Below are 24691 nucleotides of genomic sequence, written 5' to 3' on the forward strand. Positions count from 1 at the left end.
AAATTAAAAACAAACAAAAAACCCACCAAATTAAATGTACAGCAGTAGAAGCACACAGGTGGTAAAATCATTAACACAAACCCTTGCAATTTGACTTAAAGGATGTCCATGAGAACGGGCACAGCCGAGGGGCAGGAGCGGAAAGGCTGGGGTTCCTTTGGCACACTCCTATTTTGTAAGCTCATCAGTGAAAGGTGTCTTCACTGGGTTTCAAGGCACACAGGAGGGAGCAGCAACAGCCCAGCTGCTCCTACCGGCCTCCCTCCTTTTTTTTTTTTTTTTTTTTTTTTTTAGTAGGTACAGCTGTTTGTTTTACTCAACTCACGTTCAGCACATTTAGCTCCCTAAGGCCAAGGCAGAAATCCCAATGGAGTGACGTCTGATGAGCAAAGGACAGGAGAGACACTAAGCACATCACACAGGGAGAGAACAGACACTGTCTTAGGAAATCTACAAGATCCGGCTTCTTAGAAAGCGTCCTCCTCCCGGTTGTAGGACATGTCTGACTCCACGGCGCCAATACTTCCATAATCGGAGTTTCTGTCGGTGGAGGTGGCCTCGTGTTGATCCTGCTCCTTGCTCCCGGGCTCTCCTCTCTGCAGGACAGGGTCAGATGGTTCCAACATGGCAAAACTCACCGTGTGATGTCCCTTGGCAGGTGGCACCTCGGCCCCGCCCACTTTTGCTACCTCTGAGCCATGGCCTGGGAACAAAAGTCGCTCGTGCTGTAGCCTTTTTCTTGTTTCTTCTTCTTTAGTCTGAAAAGCAGTATAAAAGAATGAAAAAGAGCCCAAGTAACTTTTTTACTTGTATTTTGTATTCAAAGGGAGAGAGAGAAAGAGAGAAAGAGGGAGAGAGAGGCACCTCCCATTCCCAAATTCCATCAATGGCTAGGACAGGGCCAGGCCACAACTGGGAGATGGGAACTTAACCTTCACCTCCCATGTGGGTGGCAGGGACACAAGTACTTGATCCATCACCTGCTGTCTCCCAGTCATGCATTAGCCAGAAGCTGGACTTGGGAGTGAATCTGAGACACACCCAGGCATTCTACTATGGGATGTGGGCATCCCTAACAGTGTCTTCAGCCTGAATAATAACTTTTTCCAAGTTCTCCTCTACCTCACTCATCATGAATGGTTCTGGCTTCTTTCCTCCATTACCCAGTCAGGTGACAAATGTGTTGAGCAAGTCCCATTGAAGAAGACAGACCCAAGACTTACACCGAGTTCCCGTCTCTGAGAGGCCAAATGAGAGATGGGAATAAAGATTGCTGGGACCATGCCTTGGAAAGCTGAATGCTGCCAGAGTCTGTCTGGGCAAGGGGGTCCCAGGTGCACACAGAGAGCTTGCTGTCTGGTGGTCTGGGGGTCTCTTCTCAGCCTTATACCCCACCTCTTTCCCTCTTCCACCCCTACTGCAACACAAGTTTTCTTTGTTTCATGGGAAGACAATGTCATACTTCACTTAATCCTAAGAATTACAGGAGTGGGGCTTAGTGGCATAGTGGGTAAAGCTGCCACCTGCAGTGCCAGCATTCCATATGGGCACCGGTTTGAGTCCTGGCTGCTTCACTCCCAATCCAGCTCTCTTTTATGGCCTGAGAAAGCAGTGGAAGATAGCCCAAATCCCTGGGCTCCTGCACCTGTGTGGGAGACTCGGAAGAAGCTCCTGGCTCTTGGCTTCAGATCAGCACAGCTCTGGACATTTTGGCCAACTGGGGAGTGAACCAGCAGATGGAAGACCTCTCTCTCTCTCTCTCTCTTTCTGCCTCTCTGTAACTCTGCCTTTCAAGTAAATAAATAAATCTTTAAAAAAAAGAATCACAGGAGTGTTTCAAAAACTTAATGGAAAATGTACTCCAGAAAAACCAGCAATAGATGACAATTTTTTTTGCCTCAAAATAAACATCTTTTTATTCCATCTTCCACAACCTTTTGGGAATACCCTAGTAGCTTTTGCTTACTTAAACTATACACAGGAAACTAATTTTTCACCAACCTCAAGATATCTCTTCATTCCTTCACAATACACAGATAATTAAAATCAAACACTAAACACCCAGCTTAAGGAGCAGGCAGGTCATTCATAGTGAACATTGACCCACACCATTTGTGTTGAAGCTGCTCGTAGGACCGGTCTGACATGAGCTGGTGTCCACCACCACTGCCACCCACAAGCCCCGCTACCTTGCGGTGCGCCTCTGCCGCCTGCATTTTCTGGTCTCCGTCCTTCCTTGTGAGATCTTTCTCTGTCTTTTTGATCTGGAGCTTTTTCAGTCTGGCTGGTGGCTTTCTCAGTGGCTTCTCAGTTGTGTGCACCTGAAAGAAGACCCTTATTGAAGTAGAGAAACAAGATCGCTCGTGGGCAGGGGAGAAAGGTAAGAGAGGTAATAGAATCAACAGTTTAAAACATAAATCCTAGAAATCTAAACATTCCCATGGCAGATAGAAAACAACAAGATGAAAGTAGGTAAGAACAGAATTCCTAAAGGGAAAACCCAGTAAATGTCTTAAAACGTACATGGCAGGTGCTAAGAGTATAAGGTGTTCTGTAACTGAATAGACAAGGGCTCATGAGAAGAAAAAAAACCCAAAAGGAAACAAATAAGTAAGAGAAGCAGAGGAGGAGAAGGGGGAGGAGGAGGACGACGACGAGGAGGGAGAGGAGGGAGAAGGGGGGCAGAAGGAAGAGGTTGGAGGGGAGGAAGAAGAAGAGAAAGAAGGAAAAAAACTTTGGGACTATATATCAGATGGGAAACTGTGGCCAAAAAGCAATAAGTTTGTAGTTCAAGTTAGAAAGTTTAGGGTAATACTCCATAAGCTGCAACTTACTTTCATTTAGGATAGAGATTACTCTTCATCTCGTGGGACAGAGAGACAACTAGCAGTGACTGAGCAGCAGCTCTGAAATGGGCCTTGCTGTTGGCCCCTTACAAATGTTTTCATGACAGCAGAGAAAAAAGTTCCATTTCATATGATTCACTACTTTTTCTTCATTTCGAGGCCATAATGTCTTTCTAATATTAATTTCTAGTTACAAAAAAAGTCAAGTTGTTATAAGGCATTTAAGAACAAAAATAAAAAAAATTTACATGCCATTCTTTAAAAATGTACATTCTATAATATGCATTGGTTATGAAAAATTAAAATGATACATACATGATTTCCAGATCCTCAGTTTAAGCACCTGGCTTTTGGTCTCACTCCTTACCATGAAGCTTTGTAAAGAGTTCTATGTGCGTCTTTATAGATCTTTTCTATGCATGTATATTTATGTATATATACAGGCATTCCTTGGAGATACGGCAGGTTCAGTTTGAGATCACAACAAGGCATATATGGCACACAATAAAGAGCCACGGGATTTTCTTTTGTTTCCTAGTACATAAAAAAGTTATGTTTACACTACACTGGAGTTTACTTGGTACACATTAGCATCACTTTTTTTTTTCAAAGATTTATTTATTTATTTGAAAGACAGAGAGAGGCAGAGGGGGGAGAGAAAGAGACAGAGAGAGAGAGAGAGAGAGAGAGAGAGAGGTCTTCCATCCGATGGTTCACTCTCCAGATAGCCACAATGGCTGGAGCTGTGTTGATCTGAAGCCAGGAGCCAGGAGCTTCCTCTGGATCTTCCACATGGGTGCAGGGGCACAAGGACTTGGGCCATCTTCTACTGCTTTCCCAGGCCACAGCAGGGAACTGTATTAGAAGTGGAGCAGCTGGGACTTGAACTGGTGCCCATATGAGATGCTGGCACTGTAGGCGGCGTTTTCATCCACTATGCCACAGCACCATTCCCAGTATTACATCTTTTTAAAATGTGAATATCTTTTTTTAAGATGTGCACATCTTAATTTAAAAATACTTTATGGCTAAAAAAATGCTAACACTTATCCGAGCCTTCAGCAAGTTGCGATGTCTTTGCTGGTGGACGGTCTGCTGGTAGTGGCTGCTGAAGTCTGGGGTGGCTGTGGCAGTTTCTCAAAACAAGACGACCTTGAAGCTTGCCACATGGGTCGACTGCTCCTTTGAGGAGAGGTTTCTCTGGAGCATGTGACACTCTGTGATACTATTGGCCCATGGTTGAACGTCTCCTAAATGGGAGCGAATGCTCTCAAAACTGCTTCAGCTTCATCAACCACATTTCTGTAATATTCCAAGTTCTTTGCTGTCATGCCAGCAATGCTCCCAGCATCTTCCAGCTCCAGAAACCACTTTGTTTTTGTTCATCCTCAACGTTCTGTCTGGAGATGGTGCTGCTTCGGTCACTGAGACTCCACTTCAGTGCACTTGCTGTGTCCACCACCTCTGCTGAAGCTTGGACCCCTCACGGTCATCCCTGAGGGTTGGAATCCACCCTTTCCAAACTCCTGTTTATCTTCATATTCTTACCTCCTCCCATTAACACAATTGTTCTTCATGGCAGCCAGAGCGTTGAATGCTTTCCAGAAGGTTTTCATTTACTTTGCTGAGCGTTATCAGAAAAAGCACTGCTTATAGGGAGCTGTCACCTTACAGAATGTATTTCTTCAATAATAAAGCTCGGAGGTAGAACTGGCTCCTTGATCCATGGGCTGAAAGGTGGACATTGTGATAGCAGGCATTTAAGCATTAATATTGTGCACACCTCCATGAGAGCTTTTGGGTGACCAGATGCAGTACCAATGAGCAGTAACAGTTTGAAAAGAATCTTTTTTAACAAAGGACTTTATATATTCAGTAAGTCATGTTATAAACCGTGACAGATGGGCTGTCACCCAGGCCTTGCTGTTCCACTGACAGAGCCCAAGTGGAGTAGTTTTCTTTCCTTTCTTTATTTTTTTAATTGTTTTATTTATTTAAAAGCACAGAGAGACAGGGAGATAGATAGATTGATTGATCGATCAATTTTCCACCCGTTGTTTCATTCCCTGAATGGCCACCAGCTGGAGCTGGGCCAGGCTGAAACGCCATCCAGTTCTCCTAAACATGTAGGCAGGGGCCCAGGCATTTGGGCCATCTTCCATTGCTTTCCCAGGAGCATTAGCAGGGAGCTGGATCTGAAGCAGAGCAGCTGGGACTTAAACCAGTGCTCACATGAGATGCCAGTGTCACAGGCAGTGGCTTAACCCACTGCGTCACAATGGTGGCCCCAAGCAGAGCAGATTTAATGAATTCTGAAGGGTTCCAGGATTTTTGGAATAATAAATGAGCACTGGATTCAACTGAAAAGTCAGCAGTTGCAATAACCTCTAACAAGCTGACTCTAACAGGCTGACTTTTGAAGCTTTGAAGCTGGCTGTTGACTTCTCCCTAGCTATGAAATTTCTAGATGACATCTTTTTCCAATATAAGCCTATTTCATCTGCGTTGGCAACCTGTTGTTAGCGTAGCCCCCTTCCTCAGTGGTCTTTTCTGTTTCTTCTGGGGGGACAACTTGCTGCAGCTTCTCCATCAGCACTTGCGGCTTTGTCTTGCTCTCTGATGGCTTGTGGATGACTTCTTTCATTAACCTCCGTGAGCCAGCCTCTGCTAGCTTCAGACTGTGCTTCTGCAGCTTCCTCACCTTTCTCAGCTTTCACAGAACTAGAGGGCTGAAGCCCTGCTCTGATCAGGTTTTGGTTTAAGGGAATGTTGGGGTTGGTTTGAGCTTCCATCCAGACCATTGAGACTTTCTCCATGTCAGCCGTAAGGTGGTTCCACTTTCTTCTCATTCATGTGTTCACTGGAATGGCATTTTTAATCTCGTTCAAGAACTTTTCCTTTGCATTCACAGCTTAGCTGACTGTTTGGTATGAGAGGCCCAACCCTAGACCTATCTTGGCTTTCAACATGCCTTCCCCTCTAAGTTTAATCATTCCAACTTTTGATCTAAAGCAAAAAACGTGCAACTCCAGGGGTCGGCACTGTGGTGTAGTGGGTAAAGCTGCTGCCTGCAGTGCCAGCATCCCATATGGGTACCGGTTCGAATCCTGGCTCCTCCTCTTCTGATGCAGCTCCCTACTATGGCCTGGGAAAGCAGTAGAAGATGGCCCAAGGACCCCTGCACCCATGCAAGAGACCTGAAGGAAGCTCCTGGCTCCTGGCTTCAGATTGGCACAGCTCCAGCCATTGTAGCCAATTGGGAAGTGACAGCAGATGGAAAACCTCTCTTTCTCTCTCTGTGTAACTCTGACTTTCAGATAAATAAATAAATCTTTTTTTTTTTTTGACAGGCAGAGTGGACAGTGAGAGAGAGAGAGACCGAGAGAAAGGTCTTCCTTTGCCGTTGGTTCACCCTCTAATGGCCGCCGCGGTAGCGCGCTGCGGCCAGCGCACCGCGCTGTTCCGATGGCAGGAGCCAGGTACTTATCCTGGTCTCCCATGGGGTGCAGAGCCCAGACACTTGGGCCATCCTCCACTGCACTCCCTGGCCACAGCAGAGAGCTGGCCTGGAAGAGGGGCAACCGGGACAGGATCGGTGCCCCGACCGGGACTAGAACCCGGTGTGCCGGCGCCGCAAGGCGGAGGATTAACCTGTTGAGCCACGGCACCGGCCATAAATAAATCTTAAAAAAAAAAAAAAAAACAAACACCCGATTCCTGCTTTCATTTGAACTCTTACAGGTCATTGTAGGGTTATAATTGGCCTACTGTCATTTAAATATCACTGTGTTTCAGGGACGGGGTGGGGAGGCTGCACAGAGACAGATAAGGGAACAGCTGATGGGTAGAACAGTCAGAACACACTTCATAGCAATTACCTCTCAAATTTACCAGCTTATATGGGTGTGGCTTGTGTTGTCCCCAAACAATTACCACAATAACATCAAAGATCTCTGGTCACAGATCACAATAACAGATATAACAATGAGCAAGTTTGAAATATTGTAAAAATTACCAAAATGTGACACAGAGACAGGAAGTGAGCACACGCTGTGGGAAAACAGGTGCCAGCAGACTTGGGTATCACAGGGTTATCACAAACTTCAGTTTGTAAAAACCACAGAATCTATGAAGTGCAATAAAGCAAAGCTCAATAAAATACAACGTATGCCTGCGTATGTGTAGGACATCTATAATGTGAACCAAAACCTCCATGAGATTATAATATACAATTTTCTTTCCTTAATTTAATACAGATATCTTTCCAGGTCAACATATAGAGGCTTCTTATGACTGTGGGAAGGTCTGAATAAACTCCAAGTCTTCATTATAAAGTGAACTGAGTATTATTCTAGATAATTTCTCTAAAGATTTTTTTAAGGGCAGTGGAGCTCTTAGCATTTATTATAATTTCCCAAAGACTCTCTCCTCAGACTAGAGTGCTGTAGGTACTGAGAAAATAAATCTAGCAAAGAGAGAGTTCAGCACAGTAGAAAAATGTATCTTTCTGACTGGGACTCACAAAGACCTGGGTTTGAATCCTGGCTTGGCTGTGGAGTGACTTTCCACAGATTCTTAAAATCTGAAGGCCCTGATTTCCCCTTTAGGTTACAACTGGGATGCAGGATTCTCACAAAGGAAGGTGAAGGAGAGTGGGAAGTGCACTGGAGCCCAAGTGGAACCGGAAGTGGAAGGCCAGGGAGCTCTACCACCAACTTCTCACTGGACTCCATGTTCTCAACTGTAAAGTGGGGACAGACTTTTCCTTCCGGTTCTAAAATCTGGGTTCCTCAGGAAGTCTTCTAAAGGGAAAACATTTCTTGAAGATTTGGCTCAGTCACAGCCATCAGTTTTACATCATGTGATCATGTGATGTTTTTCACTACATGAAAACTGTGGGGTGTTCATCAGGGCAAGTCCTCCCTCTTTGTGCAAGTGTACCATTCTTGAAGACAGCTGGCGCCTGGGCTTCTTGTTGGCAAAAGCTGTCTGCTCTAGGGCTCAGCTAGCGATATGGTGAGGTGGGTAGGAAATCAGTTTCCCAGTGATACTCACTCGTAGAGCAGTAAGAGGGAAATTAATCCAAGACCCAATAAAGAAATGCTGGGGCAGGCTTACTTAGCATTCTGAACGTTGACTCAAATTATGAGAGCAACCAGCAGTTTCAGAGTTTAGATTTTCTGGGTGGTCTCCTCCAGTGGTTTTATCCCAAATGATGCCTGCGGAATCATGCTCTTCCTCCCTCTTTAAGGAAGTTAATTCTCTTGAGCCTGACATTTTAAGTCAAAGAACAGAGAGACCTATAGAAGGGTATCTGGATTCCTGACCACCCAGTTTTTTGCAGTTGGAACTTATCAAATGTTGGAACTTGCAAGTGATGCCAATGACCAAGTTATGAGGTTAAGAGGTGCTATAGAAGTCACCAGTTCAATTATTTCTTTGCGAATACCTTAAGAGGGCGGCCCAGACCAAAGATGCTGTGGTAGGCTCTGCAGCTTGTTTCCAGCTAACCTAATTTGTATACCTTACTTCTTAGATCTGTTGTGTATGCCTCAGAGCTTTCCTAATTAACTATTGACCTAGGGATGAACTTATCTTGGTTTTGTTGCTTTAAGGGAATTTTGTACATAAAAAAGGCCTGCCAAAGAGCTGGTCACTCCTGTTCTGTCACTGTTAGACCTCCTGGAGATGGTCACTCTGGAAGTTAAGTGGTGTCCCTGAGATCTAACTGGGTCAACTTCCTCCCCCTTAAAACACTCCCCAGGAGGTTCAACAAATAATGTCAGAGACTCTGGTGCAACACGGATAGACTTCCTCACTACACTAAAGGTCACCAACTACAGAAATATGCTGAACGTCACCAAGCAGAGAAGGCTAGGAACTCTGAGCAGACACAGGAATAATTAGCGACGAATTCAAATTTGCTGAGCCTGGGGTAGGCGGGGACACAGAACATGCTAGAAGGCAGGAAGAAACGAGTTTGGGATAAAATACACCCAAAGTCAACAGCATCTTTATGGATAAATGAGAGCCAATCACATCTCTCAAAAGAGGTCTACACCAATCCATGCACACTTGGACTTGAGAGCATAAAACCGGTGCACATTTGTAGCAACTGCCACTAAGTCTCACTTGGTCTGATATTTATCTTCTGAATAGTTTGTTCCTCATATGTCATTTAGCTCCTAAGTAAACTTGAAATCTATTAGGATGAACACTCTTGAAAGTATTTGAGTATACTATTGGTCCACAGAAGAAACTTCATTTAAAAGTAGTATTGTACATTTGAGTGGGAAGTATAGTTTTTCCTGATCTCTTACCATATATGAACTATTAGGGGAACACAGTATATAGTAAGTTTTCCCACTTTTTTCTCTATTGTTCCTGCACTGGAAGGAGCAGTCCTTCTCCACCTCATACTTGGTGAGAAGTCAAAAGAGAAAGTGAGGCCATGGTGAATTATCTTACTAGCAGTTTGGTCAGTTTACTCCTCTCTCTTCTACCCTGCCTCACACTGCTTCTTCTGCTCTCTGGATTAATTCAGTCGCCTGCTATTTCCAAGTGCACATACAAATCACACATATCTATTTTGAGAGCATTGTGGTCCCTCTGCACTTCATAGTTTGCTTGATTTCACTTTTTTTGCCTTTCAGAGAAGTTATTGATAAAAGATGATCTTGCTTCTTGTGTTATTATCATGAAAGTACTATCATTTTTTGTTGAACTAGGAAATAAAGTTTATAAATACAAGGAGGTTGAAACTTCCATTAATATGTCACACTTATTTGATCTCAAAACTACTTCTGTGAGTAGTTGTAAAAGTCTGCTTAGAAGAACTTCCACTTTGACTATGGCCTTGTCTAAATAAGGTCGGAGTTTGTGAACTCAAGAGGCTTCCATAGCCTTGGCAGCTCATGACAAGAGCCTCGGGTGATTACTGACATCATAAATAAGAGTGTCAATTGTTAAATCGACAACAGGAGTCACTGTGCGCTTACTCCCATGTAAGAGCTCTGTCCTTAATGTGTTGTACTATGAGAATTAACGGTAAAACTAGCCTTCAAACAGTACTTTATATTTTGTATGTCTGTGTGGGTGCAAACTATTGAAATCTTTACTTAGCATAGAGTTGATCTTCTGTATAATAAAGATAATTAAAAATGAATCTTTGGTCGATGCCGTGGCTCACTAGGCTAATCCTCCCCCTGCGGCACCGGCACCCCGGGTTCTAGTCGTGGTTGGGGTGCCGGGTTCTGTCCCAGTTGTTCCTCTTCCAGTCCAGCTCTCTGCTGTGGCCCAGGAGTGCAGTGGAGGATGGCCCAGGTTCTTGGGCCCTGCACCCGCATGGGAGACCAGGAGAAGCACCTGGCTCCTGGCTTCAGATCGGTGCAGTGCACTGGTCGCAACACACCGTAGCGCCCACTTAGGGGGGTGAACCAATGGAAAAAGGAAGACTTTTCTCTCTGTCTCTCTCTGTCTAACTCTGCCTGTCAAAAAAAAAAAAAAAAAAGAATCTTAATGAAGAGAGGGAGTAGGAGATGGGATGGTTTGAGGGTGGGAGGGAGGTTATGGGGGAAAAAACCACTATAATCCAAAAGTTGTACTTTCAAAATTTATATTTATTGAATAAAAGTTTTCTAAAAAAATCTGCTTAGATTCACCTTAGCTCTGTCTATGATTAGAGGGGTTTATTTCTAAGGTGTGTAGTACATCCCCCATTGTATTTAACCTCTCTATTTCTAGTTTATGTTTAGAAAAATTGTGATTGTTGGAAGGAAAGGAAAAGTCATATTTATTTGAAACTACCATTTTCCTTCCTAAAATGTCATTTTTTTTCTTATTCAAAGATGACAAATTTGTTAGATTAGCCAGTCCAGATAACTGATCTTTGAAAAAAAATGACTTAATTTCAACTGTGTAATAACTATTAGTATTTAAACTGTCTCTTATCTCTGTGTTTTTGATTAGTTTTTGTTTGGTATACATGACTTTATCTATTTAATTACATATTTGTTAATAAATAAATTCTAATCTCATGAACTACAATGGAGGTACATTCAGTGACCTGATTGGGATTAAAATTCTATTCTTGAAGAAAAATACAAATAAAAGATGAAAACGGTTTATATGAATTACATTGATTCTATTTCAAAAGGCGAAAGACTTATATGACCTGAAGAGAAACCAGAGTATTACATTGATTCAGTTTTAAATGGAAGTTTTTAATTCAGTGATTTTCTTTTTTTTTTATTTTTTTTTATTTTTGACAGGCAGAGTGGACAGTGAGAGAGAGAGAGACAGAGAGAAAGGTCTTCCTTTTGCCGTTGGTTCACCCTCCAATGGCCGCCGCGGTAGCGCGCTGCGGCCGGCGCACCGCGCTGATCCTATGGCAGGAGCCAGGTGCTTCTCCTGGTCTCCCCTGGGGTGCAGAGCCCAAACACTTGGGCCATCCTCCACTGCACTCCCTGGCCACAGCAGAAAGCTGGCCTGGAAGAGGGGCAACCGGGACAGGATCGGTGCCCCGACCGGGACTAGAACCCGGTGTGCCGGCGCCGCAAGGCGGAGGATTAGCCTGTTGAGCCACGGCGCCGGCCTAATTCAGTGATTTTCAGTAGCCTTTAAAAATGTGTGGGGCCGGCGCCATGGCGCAGTAGGTTAATCCTCTGCCTGTGGCACCGGCATCCCATATGGGCGCCAGTTCTAGTCCTGGCTGTTCCTCTTCCAATCCAGCTCTCTGCTATGGCCTGGGAAAGCAGTGGAAGATGGCCCAAGTGCTTGGGCCCCTGTACCTGTGTGGGAGACCAGGAAAAAGCACCTGGCTCCTGGCTTCAGATAGGTGCTACTCTGGCCATTGCAGCCATTTGAGGAGTGAACCAATGGAAGGAAGACCTTTCTCTCTGTCTCTCCCTATCACTGTCTGTAACTCTAACTCTCAAATAAAATAAATAAAATATTTTTTAAAAGTGTGATGACTTTTTAATCTGTAGAATTGAAATATACTAATAAAATACATTAATATTTTTTTAAAAATAGCATGGTATTTATTCTACTCTTCTCATATTTCATTTTTAAAAATCCCCAGAAAAACAGATCGATACTGTTTATGCATGTGCTATATCCATCACATTGTAGTAACTGCTGACAGGGATAGCTTTTTTTATTTGATTAATTAATTAAATTATTCATTTTTGGAATCATTCCCTTTCTGCTTTCCTGGACTCTGGGTTTATTGGGTTTTTTTTTTTGTTTGTTTGTTTGTTTGTTTGTTTTGACAGGCAGAGCGGACAGTGTGAGAGAGAGACAGAGAGAAAGGTCTTCCTTTGCCTTTGGTTCACCCTCCAATGGCCGCCACAGCCTGCGTGCTGTGGCTGGCGCACCGTGCTGATCCGAAGCCAGGAGCCAGGTGCTTCTCCTGGTATCCCATGCAGGTGCAGGGCCCAAGGACTTGGGCCATCCTCCACTGCCTTCCCGGGCCACAGCAGAGAGCTGGCCTGGAAGAGGAGCAACGGGACAGAATCTGGTGCCCCGAACGGGACTAGAACCCGGTATGCTGGCGCCGCAGGTGGAGGATTAGCCTATTGAGCCATGGCACCGGCCATGTTTTTAACATGGTTCCTCTTTCTATCCATCCACACTTATTCTCTTCTTTTTACAGTGGCCTCAAAGTCTGCAAGATATTGGTGTCAATCTGGCACACTTACAAGCTTCTTCAATCGTTCATGGAAGAATGGAATTAAGAGAAAAGAATTTTGTTGCAAAAAATATCTCAAAATCCACGCAGATAAAGAGCCTTCAAAATTCACAGAAAATACGTATAATGAAAATCTTGCATGGAGTTCAAATATTTTTGCACCAACATAACCTTCTCTCTCTTTTTTTAAAAAGATTTATTTATTTTTATTTGAAATTCAGAGAAAGGAGAGGCAGAGAGAGAAACAGAGAGAGAGAGAGAGAGAGGTCTTCCATCCACTGGTTCACTCCCCAATTGGCCGCAATGGCCAGAGCTGCACCAATCCGAAGCCAGGAGCCAGGAGCTTCCTCCAGATCTCCCATGCGGGTGCAGGGGCCCAAAGACTTGGGCCATCTTCTACTGCTTTCCCAGGCCACAGGAGAGAGCTGGATCGGAAGAGAAGCAGCCAGGACAGGAACCTGTGCTCACATGGGATGCCGGCGCTCCAGGCCAGGGCGTTAACCCGCTGCACCACAGCGCCGGCCCCCATAACCATCTCTTTTAATTTCACCATTCCCTGACTTTTTGAAGCACCCTTGTGTGTTCTCAGCTCTATCTGAATTGGAGACTTTCTCTGAGACCCTGAACAATTGTATTTCTTTTTTTATTTCCAGACACTTTTCAGGTATAATCTTCATCTGTATTCCTGAATAGCTATATTTTCAAGAAAACTTTAGAATTCTCTTTCACAATGGGTTAGGTACGGACTACAACTTTGAAAGCTCTATCTCTGCAGCCTGTCACATTAGAATCGTTTTGAGGATGCTCCAAACCTCTCCTAACAGCCGTTCCATTTCTCTATGATGTGAAAGTCTCGTTTTTGCTTCACTATGGGATGTTATTGAACGCCGAGCCCACAGTTTTCATTTTTTAACAGCTACATTCCTTTTTCAGTGTAGCTTCTACCCATCAACCTTGCCAGCTCTCTGTCAAGGTCGAAGTCAGAACTCAGTCACCTCTGGCATCCTTGCGAACTGTTCTCGTGTGATTCCCTCTGGCCATAACATCAGGTGTCTGCAGCCCTTTCATAAGGAGGCATGGCGCGGCTAGCAAAGGTCAGTCTGTTCCACCCACTTGGACTTCTTGCCTGTCTCCTTTTGACACAGCTCCTTTTTCTGACTGCCCCCAGAGACTCACCCGCAGCAAGAAAAGGTCCACTCCTCCTGCATAGCAGAGATCCATCCCTCTTCCAGCACTTGCAACTAAGGTAAATACTCCAGGATATCCCCTATCATGACCGTGTTGCGCAAGCGGACACTGTCATTATGTTGGCGTTAACTCTTCCGTCGTGTGACCCATTTTTACCTTCCCTGTTTCCCCACACCCTCTTACTGTTGGCAGCCTGACAATATTCAAAACCTTTGGCATTCCTAAATGTACTTCAGGACATGGTTCCCTTTTTCAAAGGGAAATGCCACTTTGGCTTCAATCACGACTTCTCAACATTCCCTACACACAGAGAAGGAAGCTAAACTTTATTCAAACACAAAGGGATGTGGTCTAGGTGCACACTTAATTTAGATAATGTTGATTATTTTCCCTACAACACAGGGTTGGGTAATCATTAGGGGACCTTTGAAGCAAATTCTAGTCTCTATTGCCACTATTTCTGTTTCTTTCTTTTCCATTGGTTTTTCTTCAGGCTTTGCTCATTGCTATTTCTTATTTTTACCTTTTCTCATCTGCCTGTGCTTCAAGGATTACAAATGGGACCTGGGAGTATTGGCTTAAACAAACAAACAAACAAACAAGGCAAAACAATAACAAAACCAAAACCCGCTGTCCTCTTCTCAGGTTTAAACAGAACTTAATAAGCATCTGGAACTCGAGATTTTAGCCAAGTCAGTTAAAATTAGAGTAAAAAATATTATGCATGCTTAAGAAAAATAATGACATTGGTCAAGATGAATCAACAAAGAAAAATAATAATACAGCCATGTCTAGCATTGTGCTAATTTCCTCATCGTTGATTTTAGGGTATGTCAATGTATAAATGTAAATGCATATATATATATATATATAGTAGCTTTGCCATTTATGCCTACTTTCTCACTGGATAAGTAAGAATCCAGTTTCAAATTCCTAGAGGCAATGCTTAATAGGAAATTATTGAAAGAATGAAGGCTTGTTATTCAATGGGGCTTATTGTGTCTAAAAATTAGTGAAACAGGATATGTATTATTGAACTCATTCATCATTAATTATTAGAGAGATCCTTGAATCTACAGATATGGATGGTGTGCAGATGTGTGAGGAGACTTATGGGATTTATGGAAGTAAAAAACACGATGTCTTCTATACTGTAATTTGAATATGCTGGAAATAATGACTCTTGATCAATCACATTCCACTATTGCTTTTAACTATAAGCCAATTCTAATTACAAGATTACTTGCCATGACATCATATGATTCTCCATTTCTAAATACTCCGCTGCGGCTCTGTATTATTCCTTGTACAATTAGTTCCTCTAGGATGTCTGATGACTTTTGTCGCTCTTGATTCTCTAGGGCTTGGTGCTTATTAATTAGTCCATTGATCACTAGTTCTTCCAAAGGGAAAGAAAAAAGAAAGCAAAATTTAAAGATGCAGATTTTATGAATCCAATCCTTATAAATCAGGGCACTTAATTAAATCTTAGTTCAACACCCTTACTTAAATATCTATTTTTATTATAAATCTTCATAATGCTTTGAAGCTCAAATTCATTTTTTCCAGATTATTTAAACATTTTTGTGACGTATAGTATACATACCAAAAATGTACATAAGTGTGCAGATAAATGAGGTGTTTGCCTCCTGAGCACACTCCTAATGAACACCCAAATTAAGAGCAAAGCATCACTAATACTCCAAAGGTCCACACTATTCCCCTTCTCTGTCTTTCTTTGTCATCTACATGGTATGATTCAGCAAAGCATATTTATAACTAAATGATATGACATCCACACAGTTTTTATATACTTTAAATTCTTAATGTTCTTACAGAGAATACACACACCAACGTAGTATGTTGTTTACTTCGCAGGTCGCATGTTAACATGACAAAAAGTCTTTCCATTGCTGCTGTGAGCTACCTCTTGTTGTAACAACAGTTATACACTTGGGTACAAGGACTCCCTCCACTAATTATGAAGTTGAACCACAGCTAAGAATCAAATAGCCTTTTGGCAAGTCTTATGAGTTGCAGTTTGGTTTCTATGCTTTGTATACAAAGGATAAACAGCGTGATGTTGCCAAGAAACTTCTAGTTCTGCAACCCTGAGTTTACAATTACGCCATCTGCTAAATCTACATAAAGAAAAAATAATGCCTCTTTGAGAAGTGTCTTTGAATCAAATCAGAACTGGCCTTAGAGTGATATTAGCTAAATTTTCATTAGTGATTCTAAAAATGAGCACTGAAAGAGTTCATAGGGGAGCCTTAGAGGAGCTGCAATCTTGAGAGTGACCTCTCCCCTTACAAATCCCCCACTAAATATATATTTAAAAGTAAGCAGCTACTTTTATGTCATCACATTAAAAATAAAGGGTGCTGGCTTATTAGGTCAAGGACAGTTTTGCTTGTCTTGTCAGAGTCCGTGCAATGTGGAATTCTGAGAAATGAGCTAACTTCTAATATTATAATCAACAGGGAGCCCTGCTACTAACCAAGCCCATTCCATTTAGTGGACAGAGTCTTTTTATGAAAATTTCTAAGTGCAATGGCTAGCAAAGACAGATCTCCTGAATTTGTGCTGGCCAGGTAGAAGATACCCACACAGATGCCCAATGGACTAATCAGATGTCTCTCCCATCAGTATTAACCTAACTGCTGTAAGAGATTTTTCTGGTTGACCACTACAAGTAACTCCAATTAATTCTACCTTCTCAGTGCCTTGCAAAGGCTGGTTCTCCTACCCATGCAGATGTTTGAAATAGAGCCAATCCCCATCTTAAAATACTCTATACATATTGTGGTACAGAGTGGCAAAACATGTGCACTGGGCAGGTGAACTAGAAACTTTGAAACTCAGTAAGAAGGCCAAAGGTGAATCATCCTAAAGGAAGGAGAATGATGTTTTTGTTGGGGGTGGAACTTATGTAGAGAGATTAAAATAATAATTACTATCTATCAATCATTATGCACCTGCATCATACTAATTATATTCATCAATGAGGATGGATTCCAGGATCCCTGTGGATACCATAACCCATTAAATGCTCAAGCCCTTCTATAAAATGGCATGGTATATGTGCATAACCTGTGCACACGCTCCTATATACTCTGAATCACCTCTAGATGACTTATAATAGCTAATACAATGTAAATGCTATGTAAATAGTTGCTGCACTGTATTGTTTAGGAAATAATGACAAGAAAAGAAGTCAGAATATGTTCACTACAGATGCAATTTGTTTTTCAAATACTTCATCATTCAAATCCACAGATGTGGAACCCACGTATGCTTTAACATCTAACTCAAACATAAACTCTGTATAAGGAATTTTATCATCTCTATTTTATAAATAAACACCGATAGGAGGGAGGCTGATTAAGCTGCTCAAGGTGACCTGGGAAGTAAGTGGGCTAACCGGGATTGAATCCAAGTCTGACTTCAGCACCCAGGTTCTCAGCACCTCTTTGTTCTCCCTCCCAAATACATCATGTAAACAGCTTCACTGTCTGTGGCCCATTTTTTCTTCCATGATGCTTCTAGAAGGAAAGTCATGTTTGACATTTGCCACTAGCATAATGAAATTATTGTAACCACTCTGATCCATTCTTTGCTCTGTCTACTCAAGCATATGGCTTGACATTTATAGTAGCTATCCTACACAGAAATTCTTGGAATATATCAGTTCTTTCAACTAATTTTAATTTCTTGGGACATTGGAGAATACTAGGGCAATGTTTAAAATAATATTGTACTTTTTTATTATAATATTTAAACATGGTCATGGTAGCAGATATAGAAAATAATAAAATAAAATGCTCCAAAGATTATCAGTGTTAACACATTAAAGTTTATTTTTGTAAATTTAACATAACATTGGACACACAGTTTTGTCTCCCATGTAGTTAACATCTACATTCACATTTTCTCATGTCAACAGACATTCTCATAAGTGTAAAAATGAAATTATGTAAGAAAACATGGGTGAATTCATCTTTGACCTTGGTGTAGGCAAAGCTTTGTAACTATGACTAAATATCCAAATTTAATAAAGGAAAATATTGGGACATTTTATTACATTAAAAGCACTCAGGGCAAAAAATGAATTAAATATAGATATACTATGCCTCCTAATTTGATACATTAAGGCACAGTAGCATTTTTGGAATTCTTAACAAAAATGCATAGCCTGGACCTAATCAAGAGGAAACCTCAGACATACTCAGATTAAGGGACATTCTATAAAATAAAAGGCCTATACTTTTCAAATAGATCAAGATCATAAAAGACAAAGAAAAGCTGAGGGACTGCTGAGATGAAAGGAAAATAAAGCCACGTGACACAGCTACATTGAGTAAATGATGTAGGATTATGAGCAGATTCTGAATCAGAATCTTATTTATAAAGGATATTTGTGAGCCAATTGATAAAATTTGAATATGGTCTATAGATGAGATAGTGGTAATATTTCCTGACTCATCCTTGCAGGGAGAATGTGCAAAGAATGGCCTTGTTTTGGGGAAATGCATACTGGTTTATTTAGAAGCACAGTGTCTTAAAGTCTGAAGTTTATTCTCAGAATAAATGTTCTCAGAATAAATGTGTAGGACAGAGCAATATGGTGGTAACATGTGAATGCCTGGGTTATCTGGGTGAAAGAGTATAGGCATTTTTGCTTGTTTACTTGAATCTGAAACTATTCAAACTACAAAAGACTTTTTTTTTTTTTTTTTTTTTTTTTTTTGATATGAGAGACAGAGAGAACTACAGAGAGTGAGTGAGAGTTCCCATTCTCTGGTTCACTCCCCAGATGCCGGCTACAAGCCAGGACTGGGCAGGCCTATCGCCTGGAGATGGGAACTCAATCCAGGTCTCCCACGTGGTGGTAAGAATCCAATTACTTGAGCCATCAGCAGCCACCTTTCAGGGTCTGCGTTGGCAGGAAGCTGGAGTCAGGAGCCAGAGCTGAGAATCAAATGCAGGAACTCTGATGTGGGGCTTGGGCATCTTAACCAATGTCTTAAACAGTAGGCCAAATACCCACTCCTAAGAAAACAGCAAATACAGATGATCTCTAACTGAACACGGTTTGACTTAGAATTCTTTGACTTTATAATGGTTTGAAAGCCAACAGCCATTCAGTAGGAACCACACTTGGAATTCTGAACTTGAACCTTTCCCCAGCCAGCTCTCTGTGGGCAGCAGTAGGGGGCAGTGAGCACAGTTCCCAGTAGCCCCACTGTCACCAGGGGAAACCTCCAGTGCTCGGCAGTGCAGCTGAGCTAGGATGTGCAGAGGGGCAAGTGCATTCAATGTATTTTCCATTTAATGATATTCTCAACCTATGTTGGGTTTATTGGGACACAACCCCATTGTTAGTCAGGGAGCATCAGTTATTGGGAAATGTTAGTTTAGTGAGAAACTTGAATTCCTTAGCAGTGCGCTCAGTAGGTATGAGAAGTTGGATGAAGCAAGACGATGCAAAGATTGGGAGACAGAGAGGAAACTGGGCAGAGAACACACAAGTCCAGAGTGCCAGGTCTTACACATTCTGCGCTGAGATTCTTCCTGAAAACTCATTCACACTATATGTTAGAAACACCTGCTTTGGTAGCTGACTTCTCCACGCTGTGCTCTCTCACACTCCCCTGCTTGCCTGCTGCCCTGCCACACTGCCTTTCACAGTGCACTCCAGGCCAACTGACTGCTCCAGCGCACACCTGTCCCCCTCCTGCCAGAGAATCTGCAGTCTGCAAACAACACAGGTATTTAGCATTCATGTTGCCATCTAGAAGGGAATCACATCAATTATCAGAGACAAAAAAAGAAAGATGTCTCCACTGGCTCAGAACTGCATCCCTTGCCTCCTTGTCATTGCCAGAGGTCAAATGGCACCGCATCAGAACCACAAAACAAGGGCAGACATAAAATCTGCAATAACCAGAGGGTGCTGAGAAAGCCCAAGATAAATAAAATCTTATGCATGAGGACATTTGGAAAAGTTCATGGAAAATGCAATCTAAAGTTAGGTTTATTTTGGTGCAAAAGAATTTTGAAACCCATGCATAGTTTTTCCATAAAACACACTTCCATGAACTTTTTGAAGACTCCTTGTGCTAACCCATCTATTTTCCAATCTTAACTCATATCTAGGGAAGAAACTACAGTGACCAGGAATGAAATGAGTCTGCCCCACCCCGTCCCCTGCCTCCAAATAAAACAGAGTAATTTTCCTTGGGGTCTGTGCAGTTTAATTTGATTCAAAGGCTGATGAAACATAAATAAGTCTTAAATCAACACCAGGAGGCAACTCAAGCAGAGGGAAAACACACCATATGATAAACCACAAATGGTTTCTAAACAGCACATTGGGCTGTAATTACTTCTTTTACATTTTTTACAGATTCTTTTATTGTTCCTGAAATGCTACTTTGGAAGGGGAGAGACAAGGAAATGGTTTGATGAAGGCTTTATTTATTTTTGTAAATGCAGACTCTCTCTTGGGGACATGTGAACATGTGGAGCTTAAATTCCTTTACACTGTGTAACTCCTATTCCTAAGGTCTGTTCCCAACTGCAGATAAAGGCTTTTAGTTAAAAAAAAAAAAGGTGGTTTTCATTATTTCATTGGCAAGAAGATTAAGAGTTAGTATTATTTACTTGCATAACGAAAGCCCAAGGCTAAGTTGCAATGTTGTAGAGATAAGAACTTTACCATTTAAAGTACTTCATGGCCCACAAAGCTATCAGAAAAGGGCCACCAAATACACATTACATAATATATTTAGAGATATGGCATTTTGTGAAGATCAACACGAAAGGGGGCTTTTTACCTGAATTTTCTTTTCTGTTTTTTTCACTGGGAAATGGAGAACTTTCTGGAATGGCCCCAGGTAAGCTTCCCATCTGGGCAGGGGGCTCTGAGCCTTCTGCATGGCCCACAGCATCCCTGGGCAGCGCAGCTTCAGTCTGGGGACTGCAACGCTCCTCGGAACAAGTCTCGTTGACATCAGCCTGTGACAAGAGAACAGTTTTGAGAGAATCAAGATTTCCTGGAAATTGAAGCCAGTGTTGTAGGGTCTGCTTTGGGGATGCTTAGCCAGCTAGTGTCTGTGGGAGACCAAAGAGTACTCGGAAACCTGCTGACGTTGGTGTGTATGGTAACACGATGCAGCAGATGTGTTAAGTTCAGGTTCCTGAGATGGCAGGGTTATCCTGATTGGTACAGGTTGGTCCTAAGGGCAGCCACAAGTGTCCTCCTTTGAGTGAGGCAAAGGGAGTTTGACTGTGGAGGAAAAGGTAAGGTGACGAGGGAAGCAGGGACAGATCGAGAGGTAGCTGAGGTGCTGGAGCTGAGAAGGAGGGGAGAGGCTATGAGCCAGGGGAGTGGAATGCAGATCTAGAAGCTGCAAAAGACAAGTAAGAGGATCCTCTCCCCAAGCCTCCATAAAGTAACCAGCCTTGTCCACACCTGGACTTTAGCTCAACACAACCGACTCTGGGCTTCTGTCTGCCAGAACAGTAAGGGAATATGTTTGGTTGTTTTAGGACACTAACCTGGGGTGGATTTGCAAGCAACGGCAACAGAAAACCAATAAGGTTGTACTATTCCACATTCATATCTAGTATGAACCCTCTAGGAGGAGGCTCTGATGCTGTGCCTTCTGGAAGATACCAGGATGAAATGCATAATAATCAGGGGTGAAAGTAAAGGTACTGTTGGGCCGGCACTGTGGTGTAGCAGGTAAAGCCGCTGTCTGCAGTGCTGGCATCCCATATGGGTACCAGTTCAAGTCCTGGCTGCTCCACTTCCCATCCAGCTCTCTGCTATGGCCTCAGAAAGCAGTGGGAGAAGGCCTATGTCCTTGGGCCCCTGCATCCGTGTGGGAGATGTGTGGGAGATGTGGAGCTCCTGGCTTTGGATCGGCGCAGCTCCAGCTGTTGCACCCAATTGAGGAGTGAACCAGTGGATGGAAGACTTCTCTCTCTCTTCTGCTTCTCCTTCTCTCTCTGCGTAACTCTTTCAAATAAATAAATAAATAAATAAATAAATAATTCTTTTAAAAAAAAGAAAGTAAAGATACTCTTGTACTTTTTAAAAGGTTTTTTTTTTTAAAAAATTAAACTACCTTTGTTTTTTTCTTATCAAAAATAACAGATTCATTGCAAAACTAATCAAATAAAATGGAAAGAAAGTGGGATAATCATTTTTCTGTGTTAACTGGACAAGGTCATAGAAGGCAGTTATTCAGTGGAACACTAATCTGGGGGTTGCTGGGAAGGTGTTTTGTAGATGTGCTTAACAATTCTAGTCAACTGATCCTGAGTAAAAGAGATCATCCTGGATAATCTGGGTGGGTTTTATCCAACCAGTCAAAAGGCTCCACGAATTTAAATGAGGTTTTCTTCGAGGAAGAAGAAATTCGGCCTGCTTCAGCTCCTGCATCTGTTCTGATTGCCTGCCCAATCCCATGGATTTTGAATTTGTTGAGCCAGCCCATGACTGTATAAGTCAATTCCTTGCTACCTATCATCTATCTATCTATCTGTCCATCTAATCTATCCATCCACTCTTCCCTCTGTTCATCCTATTAGTTCTCTTCTTGTAGAAACTTGATACAGAAACACAGCAGAAAATAAGAAAATCACCCCCCAGAAAGAAACATAATTAACAACTTAGTATACACTTTCCAGATATTTGTTCATACAACTTTTAGAAATTTGTTGGAATTGAGCAACAAACACATAAAAAGATAATCAATATCATTAGCCATTAGCAAAATGCAAATCAGAAACAGATTGATATGCTTTACACCCACTAGGATGACTATAATGGAAAAAGGTACATGATAGCAATGGTTGGGGAGGCCGTGGAGAAATTGGAATTGCTCGGGGATATAAAATGGTGCAGGAAGTGGGTGTTCAGGCTATCAGTTAAGATCATTGAGTCCCACATTGGAATGCCGGGGTTTGACTCCTGGCTCCATCTTCTGACTCCAGCTTCCTACCAATGCAGATCCTGGGAGGCAGAAATGATGGCCCAAGAAATTAGGCTCCTGCTGCCCTCGTGGGAGACCTGGATTGAGTTCCCAGCTCCTGACTTCGGTCCACTGAGGCATCTGGAGAGTGAACAAACAAATGGGAGCCACCTCCCACCTTCTCTGTCTATCCCATTCAAATTAAGAAAAAGCAGCGCAGCCCTTGTGGAAGAGAGTCTACGAGTTCTTCAGAAAGTTAAACAGAGTTGCCTTATGAACTGGAAATGTCATCCCAGGTATATATACAAGATGAAAACATACATTTACACAAAAGGATACACACAAATGTTCGTAGTTATTAATAATATCCAAAAAGGGGAAATAATCCAAATGTGTATTAATGGATGAATGGATGAATTGTGAGAGTCATACAAAAATATTACTTGACAATTAAAATTTGTCATTCATATTGCAACATAAACTACACTTAAAAAACACTGCAATAAGTGACAGAAGTGAGATACAAAGATTATTCCTGTTATAACATTCATTATAAGACTTTTAGAAACAAGATAGAGATTTAGTACTTGCTCATGGCTGGTGGTGGGGTGGGGTGGGGAGATGAGGACTGACTGCTAATGTGTAGTAGTTTCTTTTTAGAGAAACAAAAATGTTCTACAATTAGGTTGTGGTGATAGTGGCCAGTGCTGAATTTTATGAGTTATGTGTATGCTGTGTGAATTCTATTTCAGTAAAGCTGCTTTCAAATACAACAAATCAGATTATATATAAAATGATATTGTATTTCTATAACTCATTTATTTCCATAACTATGCCACTGTAGTCTACTTCATTCTATTTAAGGATGGGGAACAGAAGGTTTTATTGTAGTTTATGGCATAACTATGCCACCATTTACTTAACCAATTCCTGGTGAAAGAGATCTAGGTTTCTTTTTCTTTATTTATTTGAAAGGGGGGGGGGAGAGGGAGGGAGGGAGGGAGAGAGAGAGAGAGAGAGAGAGAGAATATGTGTGAGTGAGGGTGTGTATGTATGTGAGAGAGATCTTCCATCTGCTGGTTTGCTCCCCACACGCCCACAAAAGCCAGGGCTGTGCAAGGCGGAAGTCAGGAGCTGGAGACTCAGTCTGGGTGTCCTACATGGGTGGCAGGGACCCAAGTACTGGAGCCATCACTTACTGCATCCAAGGATGCGAGTTAACAGGAAGCTGGAATTGGAAACAGGGCCGGGGTTTGGAGCTAGGCAAGTGCCATCTTAACTGTCCTGCCAAACACTGGGATTCTTTGTAAGTTTTCATGTGATAAGCGGGGTCTAAACAGTATCTGTGCATTATGTATTACTGTGACTCTAGGAGAAGGAATTTCTAGATGTGGCCGTGCTGCGGCCAAGGCTATGCACGCTGCAGGGTAATACAGTGTGAGTGTCCAGACCGCCCTCCATAAATCCTGCAGTTGTTACCCCACCTTCCCATTTCACAGATGCTTCCGTGGGGTCTTCTAAAAGTTTGTGAGAAAATATGTCTTAAGAAAGCCATGCATGGATTTTAACATATTCTTTGTGACCTAATATGCATCTATTCATTCAATCTTTGCACAAACTTTTTTAGACTTCCCTCTTTATCCATACTACCGTTCCATGGCTTGCAAATATGACCTGTGATTTAGTAAAAACATGGTCACCATAACATTGGTCCACATCAAATTCTGCACGGTTCCATAGCAAAAGAAGAAATGCAAGCAAAATGAAAAGTCCCCCCCCCAAAGCTATATTAATTAAAGAACTGTCATTTCTTTTTTCAGAACAAGTACATTTTAAGTACTGATATGTTCAGGAGAATTTTTCTCATAACCCCTCCAGCTACTGTGTCTGCTCTCTCCACAGCTGGCTACTCCACTACTTGGGCTGCACCCTTCTCATTTCTCATCTCAATGGAAGCCATCTGCCCTGCTACCATCTTAGCT

General features: G+C 42.3%; 1 protein-coding gene across 1 annotated transcript in view; it reads right to left on the reverse strand.

The window, feature by feature from the left end:
- Positions 1–467: 467 nt before the first annotated feature.
- Positions 468–24691, reverse strand: part of STMND1 (stathmin domain containing 1) — a 31016-nt gene continuing 6792 nt past the window's right edge. The window contains exons 2-5 of the mRNA XM_062187373.1: positions 20565–20745; positions 14973–15124; positions 2190–2321; positions 468–758 (exon numbers count right to left, since the gene is read on the reverse strand). Coding sequence (XP_062043357.1) covers positions 468–758; positions 2190–2321; positions 14973–15124; positions 20565–20745 — 756 coding nt within the window. The remainder of the gene's footprint in view (positions 759–2189; positions 2322–14972; positions 15125–20564; positions 20746–24691) is intronic.

This window comes from Lepus europaeus, chromosome 3, assembly GCF_033115175.1.
Source record: "Lepus europaeus isolate LE1 chromosome 3, mLepTim1.pri, whole genome shotgun sequence".
Classification (NCBI taxonomy): Eukaryota; Metazoa; Chordata; class Mammalia; order Lagomorpha; family Leporidae; genus Lepus; species Lepus europaeus.